The sequence below is a fragment of the Seriola dumerili genome, unplaced genomic scaffold (genome assembly GCF_002260705.1).
Source record: "Seriola dumerili isolate Sdu_G_001 unplaced genomic scaffold, Sdu_1.0 BDQW01001299.1, whole genome shotgun sequence".
NCBI lineage: Eukaryota > Metazoa > Chordata > Actinopteri > Carangiformes > Carangidae > Seriola > Seriola dumerili.
Genome location: NW_019175554.1, coordinates 1,085,185 through 1,104,778, shown reverse-complemented (window position 1 = coordinate 1,104,778; position 19,594 = coordinate 1,085,185). Strand labels below are relative to the sequence as shown.

Below are 19,594 nucleotides of genomic sequence, written 5' to 3'. Positions count from 1 at the left end.
AACAAATCAAAAAAAGGTGCTGTTGCATGAAATACTCCAAAACTGTGCTGGATTTTTAAGATTTTTATTAACTTTCAGTAAGATGCATAATAGAAAACGAGATCACATCATTTTCTATAAAAATAAAAGATCAAATCACTACACTTCATATTGATATTTCTTTTGGGAGAGGGTGGGGAAAAGCAAGAATAGAAAATTAACCAATGCACCTGTTCACTTGTCCTGTTAAATACATTTTAGTAATGCAGAGTCGCACTATGTGCATGGTCGGACCACTACGCACAAAGCAGCAATCCACATTTTCATCATCACAATTACCAGTTACTTTATTGTGCCTCAGTGCACCAATGGGGCAGTTCAGACTTTATCTGTCTCCACTGTGGAGGAATATGATTGAAAAAGACACATTCAGAGTGTTCCCTTCTCTTGGAGTAACTGGGATTATCTTATGCTCATGAATTTAAAAAAAATACTGGTGAGCATGTGTAAGAATAAAACTCCACTTTGAATGTTTTTACTTGTGCAGACATCCTAAATTGTCAAACTTAAGACCAATAGCGGCCAAGCCATTGGAACTTTTAAAAAATTTGCTTTGTCTTAAGTTACTTTGACTCTCACTCTTAAAATGCTATTTTACATAGCTAACAACAACAGACAGAAGTTCAAGCAAATTCAAATCCCTAGAACATAATGAAACAAGAGTAGAGCCGAACAGCTGGCGGTGAACTTACTAAAGCAAATTCAAACTGCATCCATCTTTGATTATGTGGAGACTCAGTCCTCTCAAGTGTCATAAAGATGCACACCATCTAAACTTAGCAGGTATTTGGCTTCTCATCATCATTCCACAGAGAAATGGAAGGGAAAATAAACTATCCAGAGGTCACAAAGGATATGCAAAAACATGCACTCACCACAGAGAAACAACTGCTTCCATTCACTCATGCTCGTGTCCACTTGCTCATTCACACACTAAGGTTCATCTCTCCACTATTGAGTCTGTCAGGTTTAAGTTAAATGAAGGGTCCATTCAGATGGTCTGGTATCCAGCATGGCTCCTCTTCCTGCCTATTAGGTACGCAATGAGCACGATCAGCACCAGGCCGGCAAGCGCTGCTCCAACAATGATGGGGATGAGCATCTGGTCTTGGTCCATCTGACACTCCTCCGCTAGAGACAGAAAAGGCGAGAATCAACAGTTGGATTGCAGAATCAGTAAATGCCCTATCCAACTGCAGCTTTAATAGATGGATTACTGAGGGGTGATTCAGAAGTGTTGACCTTGTTGATGTAAGTATGCCTGAGCCTAGTTCCAGACCACTGAAACTCTCTCTACACACATCTTTTCTTTTACAGTGATTCACATAGTTCTGGTGGTGTGCTCATTAACAGCCATTAGGAGAGATGACCAAGCCAATCAGATGTTTGTCAGTGGCAGTGATCTTGCTGTGCCAGAGCCATAAAATTATTGACAGAATAATAGCCACAAAATTGGCAACAAGTGCAGATGAGCTTGATGCAGCTAAACGAGTTGTAAGACAGCATACAGAAATAACTCTCAAAGGAAGGAGCAATTACATGTCGTTGCTTTCTTGTGAATAGTGAAACAGATGAGAAGATTGACACCACTCTCATGTCTGTACGCTAAATATGAAGCAACAGCTGAGTTTAGCTTGGAGTAAAGACTGGGAGCAGAAGGAAACAACTAGCCTGACTCTCTCTCAAGTAATAAATATACCTTACAACACCTCTAAAGCTCATTGATTAACATGTAAAACTATTGGCAAGAAAGCAATAACGCAAATTTACCAAAATGTCGAACTACTCCTTTAAACCTGCATATTTCTTCACCCAGCATAAAAAAACTTCAGTGAAATGGTAATTCAGTCTGATTATCAGACTACAGCTTCTTACCCAGGCCACAGGATGCTACTTACTCCAAACAAACAACACCATTACAAACAAAATGGAGGTCAGAGGACAAAGATAAAGAAAAGCTGGAATAATATGGCAAAAGGAAAGAAAAGCAGTAATACCTGTAGCAAACTGACTGGTGGTGACTCCGAAAGGTTGGACCTGCAGTCTGAATGTGTTTAGAGAGAAGGTTGGTTCCACAATCAAAGTTTGCTCTGCGTTGCACATGTATGAGCGGCCCAGTGTACTCCGCAGGTAGTTCAGACTAATGTTTCTGGCTGAGAAGGGAGCTGTGGAGAGAATTGGATTAGTATTTCTTTAAATTAAACAAGTCAGAGCCAAGAAAAAAGCATTTTGCTTATTACAGTACAAATGACATACCAGTCATATCTGGCCAATTGGCGAACAGAACTATCCCACTCAGGTGGTACTTGTTGGTCGTGGAGTTCTGTGGATTAGAGGAAGAGCTCAGTGGATAACTGTATCTACTCGCACAAACAAAAACAAACTGACCATGTAGCTAAATTCATAAAAAAAGAAAAAAAAAGAGCGATGGATTTACCAAAGTGAAGGTGAAGCTGAGCGTGGTTGCTTGCTCTTGTGTCAAAACCAAGGAAGCTCTGCTGGCTTCACATGATCCTGAAGAACTTGTCATATTAGGAGTCAGGTTTACTATATCTTGGACAGTCTGGCAAAGTATAGAAAAAGTTGGTTCATTTCAAGTTTGTTAAAACAACTTGTATTAAAAAATGAATTCAACAATTATTCTACTACAAGCGGTCCCTGCTCATGAAGCTCTATATTACCTTATTCTGAGATTTAGAGACATAGGAGATGTTGAACTGCAGTCCCATCTGGGCCAGGAGACAAACTGTTCCGTTGCTGTTGTTCACAGAGTAGGAGCCCCGTTCAGGTGATCCTGGAGGGGTTGGTACTGGCGGTGCTGTTGTAGTAGTAGCAGCAGTGGTGGTGGTGGGTGGAGCTGTAGTACTGGCCTTATCTGCCACACATACGCTTTCTGTCACGAGAGAAAAATTATTAAGAAATATCTAATCAACCATTAAGGAGCCGGTCAAACACCCTAGAAACCCATCCACTCAAAAACAAAAACAGAATCAGTGCCCTACCTGTTGGACTCAGGTCATTTCCGGGCATGTACGCCTCTAGCCTCATATCAGAGAAAGTGACATTTTCTTCACCAACTCTAAAAGCGGTGGGGCTCACACAGCGGTAGGTGGTGTTGATCGGCGCCCAGATCCCAACTGAAGCCGACACCACAGTGACCACATCTAGGACACAATCAAACATACAACAAATTAGTTACATCTTTAATATATTACCTCTCGGATATGATCCCATTAGTTCTTTATTGTATATACTAGCAAGTACAACAATGATCTTCAGATATACAGCATACCTTGTGTACTACTGTACTATTAAGTTAGATTTTGGTTGCTGATGGCAACTGAAAATATTGTTTATTCCAAACACAACTGCAATTAATTTAATTTCTTACCGACATATAGTTAGGGTTGGGGTTCAATAGCATTTTATTGAATCTGAATTTAGTATCAATTCCAATTCCTAATCCTTACTAATCTCATCAAGTAACTAAAGATATAAATAACTCAGATTCAGTTCAGATCTGTCATCAGCTGTTACTGGGCAAGACACCAGAAATATTACAGTTTTTAGTGGTAGCTACTGAAATAACATTAATTAAGCTAGCCTAATTAATTTTCACAACCTGTAGCTAAACCTGAGATAAGCGGCAGAGGATATGAAATGTTGATAGAATGAGGGCTCTCTCGCTGTACTGTAATATTATTATTGTTGCAGTGTTTGTTCTCACCAGAGCTGTTGGCATCAGGGAAGAAGGAAGTGTCGCTGAGGTTGTACTGTAGCGTCAGGTTAGCCACACTGTACAGACTTCCATTGGTTGAAAAGCTCAGCCCCAGTGCGTGGCCCGGTCCAAACACTGCCACCAGCCATGGTGAGCTGCCGTCTGTGCCACAAGAGCTGCTGCCTGTATCGACTGTGGCGGAGTCAGGCAGAGAGACCTGCACTGTTGTCTAATGAAAGACAAGTGGTACAACTGGTGTTCATGAGGAGCTACAGCACTGTTATGATGCTTTCAGAGATGGAAACCAGAACACTGTTGTCACTGTACATACTGTGCTGCTGGAGGTGTTGTATGTGATGGAGAATGATGCAGAAAGCTCAGCCTTAATGCAAGTGGAGTTCCCCTCATTCACCTCAAGCGTAACAGCCTGAATACGACCTGCGGGGAGAACATAGTGACGTGACAGCCACAATATTGAAATAATACGGAAAAACTTTAACAGTTAACATCTTAAAAACAAACTCACACAATCTGAAAATATACTGGAAAATACATATTTTCAGCTTTCTATCTTCCATATTCTGGACAAATACATAACGTGGTAATTACACTGAATTGTTCATTTGTGTGCCATAATTCACAAAACTGAAAACATCCTACATTCATTACAAGAAATATTCTTATGTTGCTCAGCTCAAATTATTAATGCACAGTGTGACCTGATGATGAGCAAAACTGCTAATAGAGGTCAGCTTGCCGTTAAATGCATTGGGATGACTTTACTGCACTGATTTTGGAATACATACTTATATTGAATAAGTATTTATTATCTGTTTTTAATGTATTTGGGTGGATACATGTTACAAAATGAGTGCAAATTGTAACAGGGATGATTATTACAACCTAACCAGTGTTACATATACACTAAAACAGTTCACACAAACCACCACCAGAGGTCTACAAACAGCTAAAAGTGAGAGATCAACACTGCTCACTGGAGAAACTTCCTGGAACACCTAATGGAACAAAGCCAATAGAGGCAGGAGCCTTACTTGTTAGGTATACTAAATGTGGCTCCTATGCACAGAATTACCAAGTGGTATTTAGCAACTCAGCCAACCTGGCAACTTTCACACTTGCATTGTATGCTATTAATACCTTTATTCCCTGGAAACTGCCAACTCACTGTTCGGTGTCTATGTGTGTGCGATAGTGGCTGTACTTCTCAAACATATTGTCTGGAAGCTATGGTGGTGGCTATTCAGGACTCATGTACTTATCAACCCTACAACTCATATCCTTAAAAAAAAGTTCTCACCCATTTTATAATACAGTAATGCAACACAGGAGTTTCACCACTTGCTTCACACTTCCCAGAATGTCTACAAAGAAGTTCAGCTCAAATGTGGCTGGTGCATGATGGAGACTATTCCCTTTTTGGTTGACTTTCCACCAGAACAGATGTTGTAATTCTGTAATCTGTTTAGTCAGACTTTAATGATAAAGTATGTATCAACCGTTTAGGATCATTAAAATAAAAACTACTTGTCAGGGAAAAAATTCAGGTTCCAAATTCACCTACCACTAGCAATATTGTACTGATAAGAAGGATTTTTGAAAGTGAAAACATGCCCCAAATAGTAACTGGTTACCTGAGAGACAGATTCATTTAGCATTTGGCCTGTGGGTAGTGTCAGATGTCCACCATGTTACTGGCATTACTTTCATAAGTAACTTATTATACAGCCTTTTGACTGAACTCTTCCCTCTTTCACAGGCTTCTCACTTCCTTCCTTCATCTTCAACTTTCTACATTAATTCAATCTAATGATCCCAATGGAAAGTCTCTCTCGGTTACACATCATCTCCCCTGCTGCCTTGCTGAAACTTGACCACAAAGTCACCTCTCTGTTCACCCTGTAAACACACAGCAGACGCTTTACACAACACTGCAATCTGATCATGAGGTTAACGCGGCTGTGTGTACAAAGTTTGACGCTACAGATAGCAGTGTTAGACAGTCGGTGTGGAAGAAATAATAAAAAAAAATAACAGCATTCCACACTACTCCTTCTGTTGAGAGGAAATGCTCTCTAAGGTCAGCAGGGTCTTGAGCAGAAGTCCTCATCATGTTGATGAGTGGAAGTCAAAACTGAGCATACAGTAATCCAATTATATATTTTATAATGAGCATTAAGAGGTAAAAAAAAACCTATACTGCAACTGCTCTAACTACATCTGCATTGGCCTGTTTTCCTGTGTCAGCAGCCAGGTGCCTGTGTGTGTGTTCAGGATGATCAAACTGGTAATAAACTAGCAGTGTCAGTAGGCCCCTGCTGGGCTGTGTGCAACACAAAGCCATCATAGTCACATGAAGCTCTCAAATGACACAACAATGAGGCCAATCTGCTGGTCCACAACATTAACAAAACCTGGGCATTACATTAGAATAGAATAGAATAGAATAGAATAGAATAGAATAGAATAGAATAGAATAGAATAGAATAGAATAAAGTCCAGGGATTTCTCAGGTCTGTTTTGACACACCTACCTGAGGACAACTGACCTTTGGATTTAGGACTTTGGAAAGACAAGTCCTTGTGAAACTTTGTAATGCTGTAGGTCCTCTTATCCACTTGGTCAAATTTGGAGGGATATATCTTAGTTTCCACTGGTTACTGACCTACACAAGGATGTCCCTAGTTTATATTTATATATTAAGTCAAGCTGTGAATGACTATATAATGACTAAATAACTGTGCATGACTATAATTTCTACATCCTAAGCAAGTTGTTGAAGATAGAAAGACCTCTTATCTTGGCTAAATAATAGCCTACCAAGATAGTTGCAGTTCCCAATTATTTTTTTGATTACTAAATGTATCAGGTCTGGAACTAACAATTAGTTTTATCATTGATTAATCTGTCAATTATTTTTTTTATCAAATAATTGATTGATAAGTCATTTGACCAATAAAATGTAAGAAAATTCTAAAAATTGTAGATTCCAATTTCCCAAGGCCTAAGGTGGCACTAACAAAATGTCCCAAACCCATCATAGCAGATTAAGGAGACCAGAAAATATTCACAATTGTGAAGGTGAAACCAAAAAACTGTGTCATGTTTTCTTAAAAAATGACACAAAACAACTTATTATCAAAATGGTTGCTACCAGTGGTGGAAGAAGTATTCAGATCCTGATATTATAATATAAAAAGTAATAATACCACTATACAACACTCTAAGTAAACTCGAAGTAAAATTTCTGCTTTGAAAATTATAAAGTACTCAATGCAGACACATGACCTCTGTGACTGTTGATCTACCATATTAGCTATTACTTATGCAATAATGTGTAAGCAACATTTTTCTTGTAGTTGGTTGTGGTGGAGCTGATTTAATATAGACTGTGATTAATGATTATTTTCATTATAGATTCATGTCACTATTATTTTCTTGAGTAATTGATTCGACTGATGGTTTCATATGTAAAATTTCAGAAAACACAGCTTGTTTTTTTTCCAACTAATAATCCAAACTTCAAAATTATTTTAAAAAATAATTACAATTATCAAAATAAAAGCAAAAGAAGCAAATCTTTAGATTTGGGAAGCTGGAAACATGAAATCTTATTATCAAAATAGTAATCAATTGATTTTCTGTCCATCTATACAATATATTTTTAGGTACAATACTGTAATTCACAAAGAAAGCATCATATTTTATAAGCTCTTCATATGTATTGTTAATAAAAGGAACTAGTCAATCACTAAAGCTGTCAAATAAATTTAATGGAGTAATATTTCCCTCTAACTTGTAGTGGAGTAGACGAAGCAAAGAAAAGAAAATAAGTACATCTGGGGTGTTTTGATTTTGTCATGACATTTATCTGACATTTCATAGACTTCATATGATTAAAAGGAAATAATCGTTTGATTAGTCAATAATGAAAATACTCCTCAGCTGCAGTGGTAAAATTAATTTAGCTGCAAACTGGTCGCCAATTAATCGACTGTAAGATTATAGATTAATCACTACTTATCTACCTAGTCAACAACCATATTCGACTAACCACTGACATATGTATTGACGTTGTTTGATCCAACGGTCACTTCTAAACGGCGACGACTAGCTTTAAACCGAAAAACACTCACCTAAAACAGCAAACGAGGCGATGATGAGCACGGCCAAAGCGCGAGAGAGTTTCATCCTTCGGTTCTGACCACACTACAGGACAGACCTCACTTTTTTTGTCTCTGTAGCCCAGAAACAGTGTAAAAAAAGCCCGGAGAAGTGTGGTTGTGTCGCCGCTGCAGGCGCAGGTGGGTCTTCGGTGCGACGCAGCACAAACTGCACTTGACTTCACGGGCCGATAGCTAAAACTGTGGCGTCACTGTTGTTGTTTACGTTTCTCTGCGGCCTGAAGATAGAAAGAAAACTACTTCAGTATTCACAAAGCATGTCCTGTTGAGAAAAAACGCTCAGTAGATGCAGTAATGTGTCGGTCATAGCCACACTGACTGAATAAGCCATATCTCGTCATGTGAACTGGTAGCATTTAGAGCTCTCCAGTCACGTGAGACCCCCACACCCCCCCCCCCCCCGCCTCTCTCTGTGAGTTCTATTCAGGGCTATCAGCCCTGCCCCATATTAAAAACAATGTCACAAATAAACAGTAGCCTAAGAGAACACATCATTTTGTCTTGTGGAACTGTGGGAGAAAAAACTGATCATGGTTAAATTGGACTTTTTTCAAAATTACATAATTGTGCATAATGTAGGCAAGGTGATACCAACAAGGCGTTAAGAGACGCTTGTTGAGAAAGACAGTGCACTTCCAGGAATAATACTACAACAACGAATCCTCGTTTTTCGGGGAAGTCACACTAGTGACATGTTACTGTTGATTAATCTAAAGTATTTAAAATGTAATGAGGTCGGAGGGAAAACACCAAACCAAATGCTAGTGCAACATTCATTGGCTTTGCTTTCACTCAAATTTACGTTAAGTATAAGTAGCCTATATAATTCTAAATACAATGGTTGTATTTAAAATAATGAAAGCATTGAGGGGTGACTTTTAGACTTAAGTGCACACTTGAACGCAACATTCCTGTAATAATTTAAATGTACATAGTATGTAAAAGATCAGTTGTGTATATATATATATATATATATATATATATATGTATGTGTTTAATGTATGATCTTGAGCACAACATATACTTTTTTGTATGGGAAGGGAGCATGTGAGAGTCCACACACGCACACTGAGCTGTGCAGGCTGCAAGTGCATGTGTTGTGGGTAGTCAGCTGACACCATCATCAATTCACGAGGGCGTGTAAAACCCTAGAAGGAACGCAGAGGCTGCTTTAATGCTGCTGTCCAAGACTTATCAGGACCCTGCTACATTCTTCCTGCATTCTTCAGCCATGATTTTTAACAAAAGACATGCCGGTTTCTTGTCTTTATATGTGACTATAATGCTAGACAACTAACTCTTGATGAAATATTGGAACATCTATTTCTTAATCTTGCATAAGCTGTACATTCCCAAGGACATTTTCAGTTCCATCTTCCAGTAACTTGAGATATTCAAATCTTGAATGGCTCATTTCTCTTGCTATGAAAGTGGTGGCTATCATTTTTTGAAAACAGCAGTGCATTTAAATTCCAAATTGATCAAAATCAGGTGTATGTAAAGAGAACAGACAACAATCCACTGGCTATTTTATCATTCGGGGCTGAGAAATACAAAGTGCAAAAGGACAAATTAGTGTTGTGATGTATAGCAGTTTCAGGTCTAACTCATTTTGCTATGTTGTTCTTATGCCTAAAATGCACACCACAGAGCTGCATTTCAGACAAAAATCCTCCTTGTTACTCATTTGCTCACTCACTATTAACTAGTTCTGCTTTTTTTCCCTGTTTTGCTAAGATTGATTTGATAAAGTCAGATTAGACAGCAGGAGTTGTCAGCATCAAGAACTATGTAACAAGCTCAGGCTTTGTAAAAACAAAACTACCACTAGCAGGTTATCTACAAACTCTACAAATAATTACTTGAATCATTAAATATCCATTTATTCAGGTTCACTTTTCTCACTCGTACATAGAATACAATCTGATCTACAAAAACGTCAGCACATGACATTGGACATTTGGACATTTTGGTCAAAACATACAAGATACCCAAAGACAAAGTGGCTTGCCTGCATATCATTTAGCGTCTGTGTTACGAGCAATGACCACCGCCCTCTGACCTAAACACATCTGACTCGGCCCCTCAGGACCACTTCATTCGTCCTCAAGTCTCTTCTCTTTGTCTTCAACAGCTGTTTCTCTGCCAAATCAAGCAACCAACCAATCAGGTTTACACTCAGCAGTTTATGCAGCCGTTCATGAACAAAAAATTAAAATAAAAACAAAAAAAAAAATCTTAAAACTCAAGACAAACCAACTATAGTAGAAAATAAGTGATTTTAGAACAATGTGATGGAGAAAAAAAAAATCCCAATCCCGAGGAGGATAAACACAACAAAAACAGGGGAAAGTGCTAGTTATTTTCAGTTGAGTTTTGCATTAGCAGATTTGTAAGTCACATAAACCAACCATCAACAACCCGGGCCACTCCTCCAGCCCCATTTCAGAGTCCCACTAAAGATATCGCAGAGTGGGAACAGTACAGCCAAGTCTCTCTCGTCTCTCTGGAGCTCTGTGTGATCTGGATGCTGCGTCCAGGATTGTGGATGGAGGGAAAGATGGGCACCAGAGGAGAGTCGTGGGTGGCTGAAGGGCTGTAATGCTGTTTTGGGGGGCCAGCTTTACGCTTGCTGTGAGGAAAGCATGGCAGTGAGTGCTACCCCCTCAGGCAACATAGTGGTACTGGTTAGGAGTCTCCTTGTCACGTTCCATGTAGTCTCTGTCTATGAGTGACTCGATCCGCTTCTTCAGATCGCCCGGCTGTAGAGAGGAAGGCAAGACAGACGCTGATGAGATTTCTGTGTGTGTGCGTGTGTGTGAATAATACGAATTAGAAGCTTAAGATACGTAACCTTGACAGGGAACTTCAGCTGGTTGTAGAGCTCTGATACCAGTAGGTTGTGACTGAGGGTCTTCCTCATCTTCATGATGCGAACCACAGCTGCATCAATCTGATACTGCCTGTCTTGAAACACACGCTCTGTGGTGCTTACCTGCTCCTCTACCTGGGAGGAAAATGCAAAAAAATGGGTAAAAGTAAGCCCTGGTTGAGCAGGAGTGAATGAAAAGAGAAAGAAAGGAATGTGCTAGTACTTTTTACCGTTTCTTTCATTTGGATCTGGTTGATCTTGATGCGGAACAGTTTGTGTTTAAAATCGTTGTTGAAATTGAAACGGTCTCCATCCTCCACATCTTTCCCTCGAGGGTTCTTGTTAAGGACGCGTGCTTTTCCACAGGCCAGGGACTGCAGCGTACGCCTGAGCTCTCCCTCCTCTGTGCAGGACAAGACAGATTGACAGTGTGATACAGCAAGTACCTCTCTCCCACAATAGAATAATTTTACTACATATTTAAAGACATGTAACCTATGCCAGTGGCAGCACGAATCTCCTCCACGCTGAATTCCTCTCCCTCATTAAACATCAGCAGCACCAGTGTCTGGAACAGCGAGACCTGCAGCTCCTTCTTACCCTGTAGGATAAAGTAGTGATTGTAAGTGCTGTTCAGACAGTTTCTCAACCCGTCTCTCTTCTCTATGCCCTGTTAGGATGTCCCAAGCCTTTACCTCTTTAAACTCTGCCTTTAGCACAGCGTGGCCTAGCGTTGGCTGCCACTGCAGCTTCCTCCCACTGTGCTTCCCCAGGTAGAACAGCTTGAACACCTCCTGGAGTTTTACCATCTACCAAAACATAAAGAGATGAATTTTTTACCAAGACTGTTCATAACACAGTCTCTTAAGAGTCAAAACATAGTGTACACAAAGAACAGCATCTAGACATAAAAAAGCTCACCTCTGGGGGCAAGTGGACCTCCATGGGTGTGTATGAAGGCCAGTAGCCCATAGTGAGGATGTTGACAGTAAGTTCTATGTTGCTGGGCTCACTCTGGTTCTGCATATACTGAGATGAAATATCACATCAATTATGCATGGAAAATGCATGGAAAATGCATTTCATGATAGTGCAGTAGAATGTATATACACACTGTAAACATGCCATCAACATTTTAAAGCTACACATGTATGTTTACGAGCTTGAGACTTTAAGTACCTGTTTGAACTGGATCATGATGTCTTTAGACAGTTCCATGTCCTTGAACATCCCCTCAAGCTTACTGGTAAATGCCGCTCCGCATTCTGCAGGAAGTCAAAACCACTGATGTCACAGCTGACTTGTTCTCACACCTCACACCAGCACATATGCACAACTGGCAGGTTACATTAATACTACAGCAGATTATACTTAAGTGCTTCAGCTGCTAGAGCACTGGGCAGATGCAAACATCCTCTCTACATGTATCATAGTAGCATAATGTTCATCAAGGGAAGATGTTCTAGTCTTCAACTGAAGGATTTAAAAGTGCATTCAAATTTTAGGCTAAATGTTATTGAGAATATAATGTGGTTATACTGTACAGACCAGGTTAACATTAAAAGTTAAATATCCCCTTAAGTCCAATAAAGTACAGGCGAGCCAATTTCCCAGTATTCCCAGAAACTTTAAGCATCCACGGCTCGGACAAAGAGTTTGATCCATGACAACTTGCTAATTCAAGATATAAGACATCGGAGCAGAGATTCACCATGTTTGAGCTTGGACAGCATGGATTTTTCCGCATCAACAGAAGCACTCTTGCCGACCAGCAGACGCTTGGCCAAGTCCTTCTTATAAAATGCTTCAAATACATCTTTTCCTGGAGTGAGAAAACAGAGATGAAGAGGTCTCATTAGAGTGTAACAAGCTTCACAGTGGTTAGTAACAGTAATTGACTGGGAAAGCAAACACCCCAACTTATGCACCAGACACACACAACACATGCACACACAGAACTGTAACTAACCATGTATGAAACGAAAGATTATCATTATCTTGTCCAGGATTCTCTCCAGCTCCTCCTCTGTAGCCTCCTTGTTCCCTGCTCTTAACTTTGAATCCACATATTTAGCTGGATGGGAAACAATAAAGCTGTTATCACAAGCTGGAATTAATAAAAAACCACAATAGAATGAGAGTAAAATGAGTTGATATTTTGTACTTTTACCAAGTTGTTAAAAACACGTAGGTCTGCGCCTGACCTACCAATAAGTTCAGCAGGTTTGTTGGGCCGCTTGTTGATAAACGTCTCAAAGGCCTCCTTCATGGCGTTGATGAATCCCTCGCTCCGTGCAAAACAGCTCTGGGCCACGTTGTCCATCTTGTCCTTGAAGTCCAGCAGGTCTTGCACCATGTCCTTGTCTTTCTCTGGAGTACATACAATCTCTCCACCAAAGGACTACGACCAGAGACAGTTTACAATAATGTGTATATGCATTTCTCAGACATAAAAGGACCTGGACATGTTTTCTTGATGGTATAGCTTTGTATTTCATGTTCATGTACAGTGTATGTTGGTTGATGCATTAATACCTTAATGTAATCCCTCCAGAACTGCAGCAGTGTGGTAAGTCCTCCCTTCACCTTGCTGAACAGCTGGTAAAGGAGGGCCAACTCAGTCACACGATTCTCATCCAGCAGGGTGCTCAAACCTGGCACAAAAATGTTACACATTATTGCATATGTACATATGCATATACTGTATATTTAATATGTTGAAAAATAAAAATCACCTACATCTTACAATTGATCATTGACTGTGGTCTGGTAAATTTCAATCACAACTATTCAACAGCAAGCCACAAAACAAAGTCGATGAATTCCGTTAAGATTTAAATCAGAAAACAAATCGATACATTATTTATTTACATTCAAACTAGTGCTGGAAAAATTAACATTGTGTGAAATCAATATTCCTGGCACAGTTTAACATAAAATGAACACTATAAGCTTCACATATGTAGTATACACTAGCCCCACAAACACACATGCAAAGTCTTCCACACAGACGTACCCTTTTGTAGTATTGCAGTCATATGTTCTCCTAAAAGTTGTTTCTCAACACAACTAATAAGTGGTTTCCTGTGAAATAGTGAGGAGAAAATAAGAGGGAAAAAATTAGTGTTTTCAAAGTCTATACTTAATAGAAACATATATAGATATATATACATATATATATGTATATATACAAAAAGTGCAAAATTAAGTCTGCATGTTAACCCTCACACTTTTTACACTAATACTCAGAAAATGCTGAAGAATAAATGAAAATAAGAAACACAGTATACTGGACATTTAGTGAAGATAGTCCTTTGTACTGGGAATATAAGCAGTCACTATGACACTATTGGCACCATTTGTCTATTGGTCCAAAAGTAAAGACCATTTGGAAGTTTACATATCACTCTATAAAACAACACTGTGCTCATCGGAAGTGGTGGTGCACCTTACCTGGTTGGAATAAATGGTAATAAATGGATATTTATGTTTCAATTTATTTGTATGCACATGAGATTATTAGATTTTAATGTCTATGCATGACATCATTTTTGTCTCAGTAATATCTATGACAACACGATTGAAAATTAAAAAAAAAAATTACTGAGTGCTCTGGTCGAGGTAGCTCATGATGCGATCATTCTCCTCCTCTAACCGACGAGCCACATGGTGCAGATACTCAGGCACCTGGACACATACAAACACACATATTCAGTACGTTTGCCAATCAGAAGCGCATCCTTGCATATGCTTATGTATATGACAGGTTACTGATCACATGACACAGATCCATTAAGAGTCTTGCTCACATCTCTCTCCTGCATCAGTCGCTGTCCCTCTGCTGCATACAGGCGATTGGTCTCAATCAAAAATCTCTCTTCAAAAGAATCTTTGTAAACCTGAACACATGGTAGACAACCAGGAGGTAAAAACAATGACACACATTCAGTCCATCTACTGATTAATTATAGTAAACACGTGATCAGGTACCTGCAGGTCTGACAGCATGCCCAGTAGGCTCCTGAGCAGACTACGATCCACTGTCTCCCCATTCCGCTCCAGTTCTATCTGCTCCAAAATGCCGTCTACTGTGCGCTTCTGAACTGCACTATCACTCACAATGTGGGTACGAAACAGTTCCAACCCAGTGTCCCTGCAACGTTTATATAGCATCAGCCTCCTAAGTACACATTAAAAAACACAATCATTTGAATAAACTGTCATTTTACCAGATTGAGGGCAGTAGGGAGTTCTGAAGCACGTATGTACGATCCAGGAAGAGAAAGATACTCCGGATCATTATCTATAACCAGAAAAGCAAAGACAATCTAAGCATTTGATTCACACTCTTACAGGACACTTTCCTATCAGCAGAACAAAACTAAACTAAATTAGCCATTTTGATATGCATATGTGACAAACATCAAACCTTACAGTTTGTCTGCAGTGGTCCTGCCAGCAGCGATTCATTCGCTTCAGGAAGGAAAGGTTGTCCAAAGACTCTGTGAGCTCCATGTTAAGGAAAAAATCTTTTACCCACACGTCACTGAACCAAAATGTTGAATGACCATACTTGACAGGAAGCACGTATAAACTTATGAACTTTAAGCTGGGTGACACTAATGACTTTTATTCTTATCTGTTCTCAGCAGACCCAGGCTCTTATCAGAGACAACAAAAGAAAGAAAGAAAACCTATATTTCAAATCCAGGAAAGAAGTCCAGTTTATGTACAAACAAACAGACAATGTTGTTAATCAATGACTTCATGTTTTTGTGTTATAAAGCTGCTGTTTTACAATATGTCAACCATCTGTACATCATCTGCCAGTCACAGCCACTGCTTAATAAAGCCCCATTGTGTGTGATTTCGGGACATAAAACACAACTGCCAAACTTGACATATATTGACCCCTTGTGAGATACAGTATGACAGCAATAGCACCTCAACTGTGTCAGCAGAGCCCAGACTTCCCTAACTTAAGTTTAAAGCTGCCAACATAACTCCAAATGAAACCAACATAGAAATCAGTCAAAATTGCAGGTTTGTGATTAAAAAAAAAACAAAAAAAACACTGTCCCTTTGATCCCAAGCTCAGTAAATGATTCAACAGGTTTGACACATATCTTACCTGATATAGTGTTTCAAAAAAAAAGGATATTCTCTGAACTGGTGGATCTGGGCCTGCACATGATCTTCACAGACCTGCCGTAGCTGCTTGTACAGTGTGGGGGAGACTTTATATGAACACAGGTTCTCCACCGCCTTCAAGTGTTTCGAAAAAGCAAGAAGAGGAGACAAAAGCACAAGAGGCACAGATTGTTCACAATTCTACACAAACAGCCATGACCGAGTGAACACCTGTTAGATGATGTCTTGATTTTAAAGGACCAAACAGGCGCTTTTGGTGATTTAATACAAATTACATGTACTGTATGCTATAATGAACATTTTTGTAAGTATGTAAATCCACGTTTGTTATGTGGCAATGCAGTGGACACTTTTCAAATCATGTATATCGATGAACACCAACTGTAACAAACAAAAGTAGAGATTTTGTTGATGATGTGATATATTACTCATCTCAAGGAAGTCACCAATCTCTACAAGTTTATTTTAATCCTGATCTGAAACTAACCACTTGCAACCTCGAACAGTACTGACTGTTCTGCTGAAAGATGTGTTAAATATGATAACCTTTAAAGCTTTTGTGCTAGTTATGTTCATTTGTTTTGCACTGACCCATTTCTACAATCAGATACTGCTACACACGAACAAAAATATCAAACTGCAGGTGTTTAAAAAGACAGACAGCAAACCTGATAGAGCTCTTCCAAGTTGTACTTGATAGAGGTGCTGTTCTGAATGGCACCCACTGCATCTCGTAGCTTCAACCACGTGTCCTCAGTGTAGTTCTCTGCTAGTTTTGGCCTGTCTGTCACAAAAAGCCCACAATAATGTTTTATAGGTCCTACACAAACTGCCAAACAAGCTAACAGGAGCTCATTACTGCATATGAAACAATATTAGTATTAGGATAAAACATATGTTTAACACAAACATCACATAACAATAAGCCCTAATTGAACAATGCAGTATTGTATCTGTCTGTCCAATTAACTAAGGCAGGGGCACCTCCTACACCACACACTTTGGACCCACAGGTAAGTGGGTAAATAATCATTTTTCATGGTGGAAATGACAAAAAGCAAGTTTCCTGCTTTCAGAACTTTTTTTTGAGACTTTTCACTTTTATTCCATTGCTGGTTTCTTTAACTTACTTTATATAATCTTGACATTTATTGTCCCGAATATGTTTGTATATACATGTGATGTCCTAAAGAAAGCTTACAGTTTTACAGTTTTTCACTTTTTTGAGTTTTTGTAGCCACAGAAATATGTTTTAATAATATTTCAAGATTTACATCTTGGATCTTTAATTAGTAAAATCATAACAGAGACAGTTTTGTCTAAGATGACTGTAGTATGAATATGCACATCAGCTCATGCCTGCTAAACTGCTCTGCTCTTACTCTAAAAAGTGAAGAGGAATGAAAAGCTACTGCAGTTTGTCAAGTCATTGCATGTAATTAGCTATTAGCTAACCAACAGGCAAAAAAATGCAGTTATCAATTTATTTTATTTTATTCAATTTTAAGACAAGTTTAATAATCAGCTGGTTGGATTCAATGCTAAAACTAGTATTTGTTTTATTAATTTGTGGAGTTAATAAAAGGATTGACAGAATAATAATCACTTCCAGGAGATAGGTTCTCTGACAATTCCCTCACCGATTACTTGTGTCAACCCACATACACTGTCTTATACCATTATTAAGACCAGAAGTAGGCTACACCCAATATGTGGATTAACTAGTTTATACTGTTCTCACACCTTTTTTGTACAACCATCCAATATTTTCAGCTCTGCCTGCAGATTAATAGTTGCAGTTTAAAATATAATTCATATATTTGTGTATTTGTACAACTGTATGATTATGTATATTTGTAATTTATATGTGATTTTATTTTGTCCTGCAGTACATTTGTGTCATTTTTGATTTTTGGTTCTTCAGTTGTTCACTGGTCTGATTTGGCCTTTGTCTTGAGCGTTTTTAATTGACATGAGTCAGTACTAATCAGTGTTATCAGTAGCACCTGAGGCTTAATATGGTGCGACAACACGTTTGAGCCAAAACGTCTGTCTCTATCCATTTAACTTAATAAACAAAAATAATATTTATTTCAGATTGCGAAAGACCCCTGTTTGTTGACTGAGGTGAGGTTTCGCTCACCTGACTAGTACCTGGAACATTGGTTACAGCCTATATGTGCAAAATCCAGATGTTGTGAGGGGCTTTTAAAATCATCACTGCCCATAAAAATCAATGCATCAAGCATAATAACAATCACCTGGGGATGTGATTATGTGCTGTTACACAAATAAACCATATGTGAGGCAACATACTAATCGCAGCAGTTAGGTCAGCAGACGACTTTATACTTGCTGTCAAAAACTTGCACAACCAGAGACAGACAACTTTACGATGAAGTTGAGTAACATGCTCTGCAGTTTGATAACGTAGACGAGATCAGTCAATGACGATACCTTTGAAATTTTTGATCACTAACTTCTTTGAAGCGCCAGTTTTTCCTGAGGCCACAGCGGAGGTCCTGGCCATCCCGTTGGTGTTGTGCTCCGTTATAGCAGAGAAGCTGGCTCTCTTGTCCTGTCGGGTGTCCTCTGCCATTATCAGATTAGCGCTTTGGCTTAACGCTGTATGGTCCAAGTGTTTTGCTAAGTTACTGCTGGATTGTTCAGTTGCCTGTTTATTTACTGTCACCAACACAGCCTCTACGTCGAACCAGTTGTCTTTGGTTGACAGCACAGACAGTCGCAGTCTATTTAATACACATTCAAAAACAAACACCGTTTTATGCAAGGTAATCAATCAGAAAACATAACTACGGTCAGCTAAATAAACGTGCTAACAGTATGTTATCTGAAACTGCAGCACACTTAAGCTACCAGTTTTCGTCCTCTCCAAAACACTTTAGCTTCATAGGCTAGTCCATGCCAGTCTTGACTATTTACAGATTTTCACGAGTTCAATTATTGTTTTTTGCGACAGTAAACAAAAACATAAAAGCGACATATTTAGCGTTGGTATGACAGACCCATGTTTTGGTGGCTTTCTTTAGCACATAGCTAGCTAGCACAACAAAATGGCTTTTCTCAGACAGTTCAGTTGGACAGGTGCATCTTGGGTGAAAAGCGCCGAGTTGCGTTCAGGGGTAGTTTGGATTTCTACTGTCTGTAAACGTTTTTCTCATTTTCTCATTTTCTGAGAAGCTGGCGTGGCCGGATTACACCTCCTACAGGACCCCTATTACCCGGACACTCAGAAACCAACCAGTACTGAAAAAGAAAAGAAAAGATTGAATGATAAGTTAACTGACACAAAATTAACTGACAGCAAGTTTGAATGATTAAATGAGAATATTTGCTAGTTTCTCACTTTTCTATACTAAAAATTTTTGGGGTTTAAACTGTCGGCCAGACATAAGAAGCAATTCTAATATGTCCAAGAAAAGTTGAATTGAGGGATTCTGGACTTGGTTGTAGGTACCAAGAGGCTTCTTAAGTTCTAAGTGATTGGCTGGTGAGGAGACCCAGGTATTTGGCCTCTGTGGGGTCGTTATCAAGGCCATGTCACTTGGTTAGTGCCTTATAACACATATTTTATTTAAATGCAGAAAAGAC

At 39.1% G+C, this 19,594-nt stretch overlaps 2 protein-coding genes across 2 annotated transcripts; both read right to left on the bottom strand.

The window, feature by feature from the left end:
- Positions 1 to 48: 48 nt before the first annotated feature.
- lamp1 (lysosomal associated membrane protein 1) lies at positions 49 to 8,315 on the bottom strand. The gene is made up of 9 exons (XM_022767819.1): positions 7,912 to 8,315; positions 4,089 to 4,195; positions 3,767 to 3,986; positions 3,042 to 3,203; positions 2,721 to 2,932; positions 2,477 to 2,602; positions 2,296 to 2,362; positions 2,037 to 2,204; positions 49 to 1,170 (listed from the first exon to the last, which is right to left on the bottom strand). Exons 1-9 carry the CDS (start codon positions 7,964 to 7,966, stop codon positions 1,031 to 1,033), a joined length of 1,257 nt encoding a protein of 418 aa, XP_022623540.1. The 5' UTR covers positions 7,967 to 8,315; the 3' UTR covers positions 49 to 1,030.
- A 1,511-nt stretch (positions 8,316 to 9,826) lies between these two features.
- cul4a (cullin 4A) lies at positions 9,827 to 19,038 on the bottom strand. The gene is made up of 20 exons (XM_022767847.1): positions 18,440 to 19,038; positions 16,651 to 16,766; positions 15,993 to 16,096; positions 15,266 to 15,335; positions 15,061 to 15,134; positions 14,822 to 14,984; positions 14,641 to 14,730; positions 14,436 to 14,518; positions 13,848 to 13,915; positions 13,367 to 13,485; positions 13,040 to 13,232; positions 12,801 to 12,905; positions 12,543 to 12,653; positions 12,011 to 12,096; positions 11,753 to 11,860; positions 11,527 to 11,640; positions 11,327 to 11,432; positions 11,062 to 11,234; positions 10,814 to 10,966; positions 9,827 to 10,721 (listed from the first exon to the last, which is right to left on the bottom strand). Exons 1-20 carry the CDS (start codon positions 18,579 to 18,581, stop codon positions 10,626 to 10,628), a joined length of 2,274 nt encoding a protein of 757 aa, XP_022623568.1. The 5' UTR covers positions 18,582 to 19,038; the 3' UTR covers positions 9,827 to 10,625.
- Positions 19,039 to 19,594: the final 556 nt, after the last annotated feature.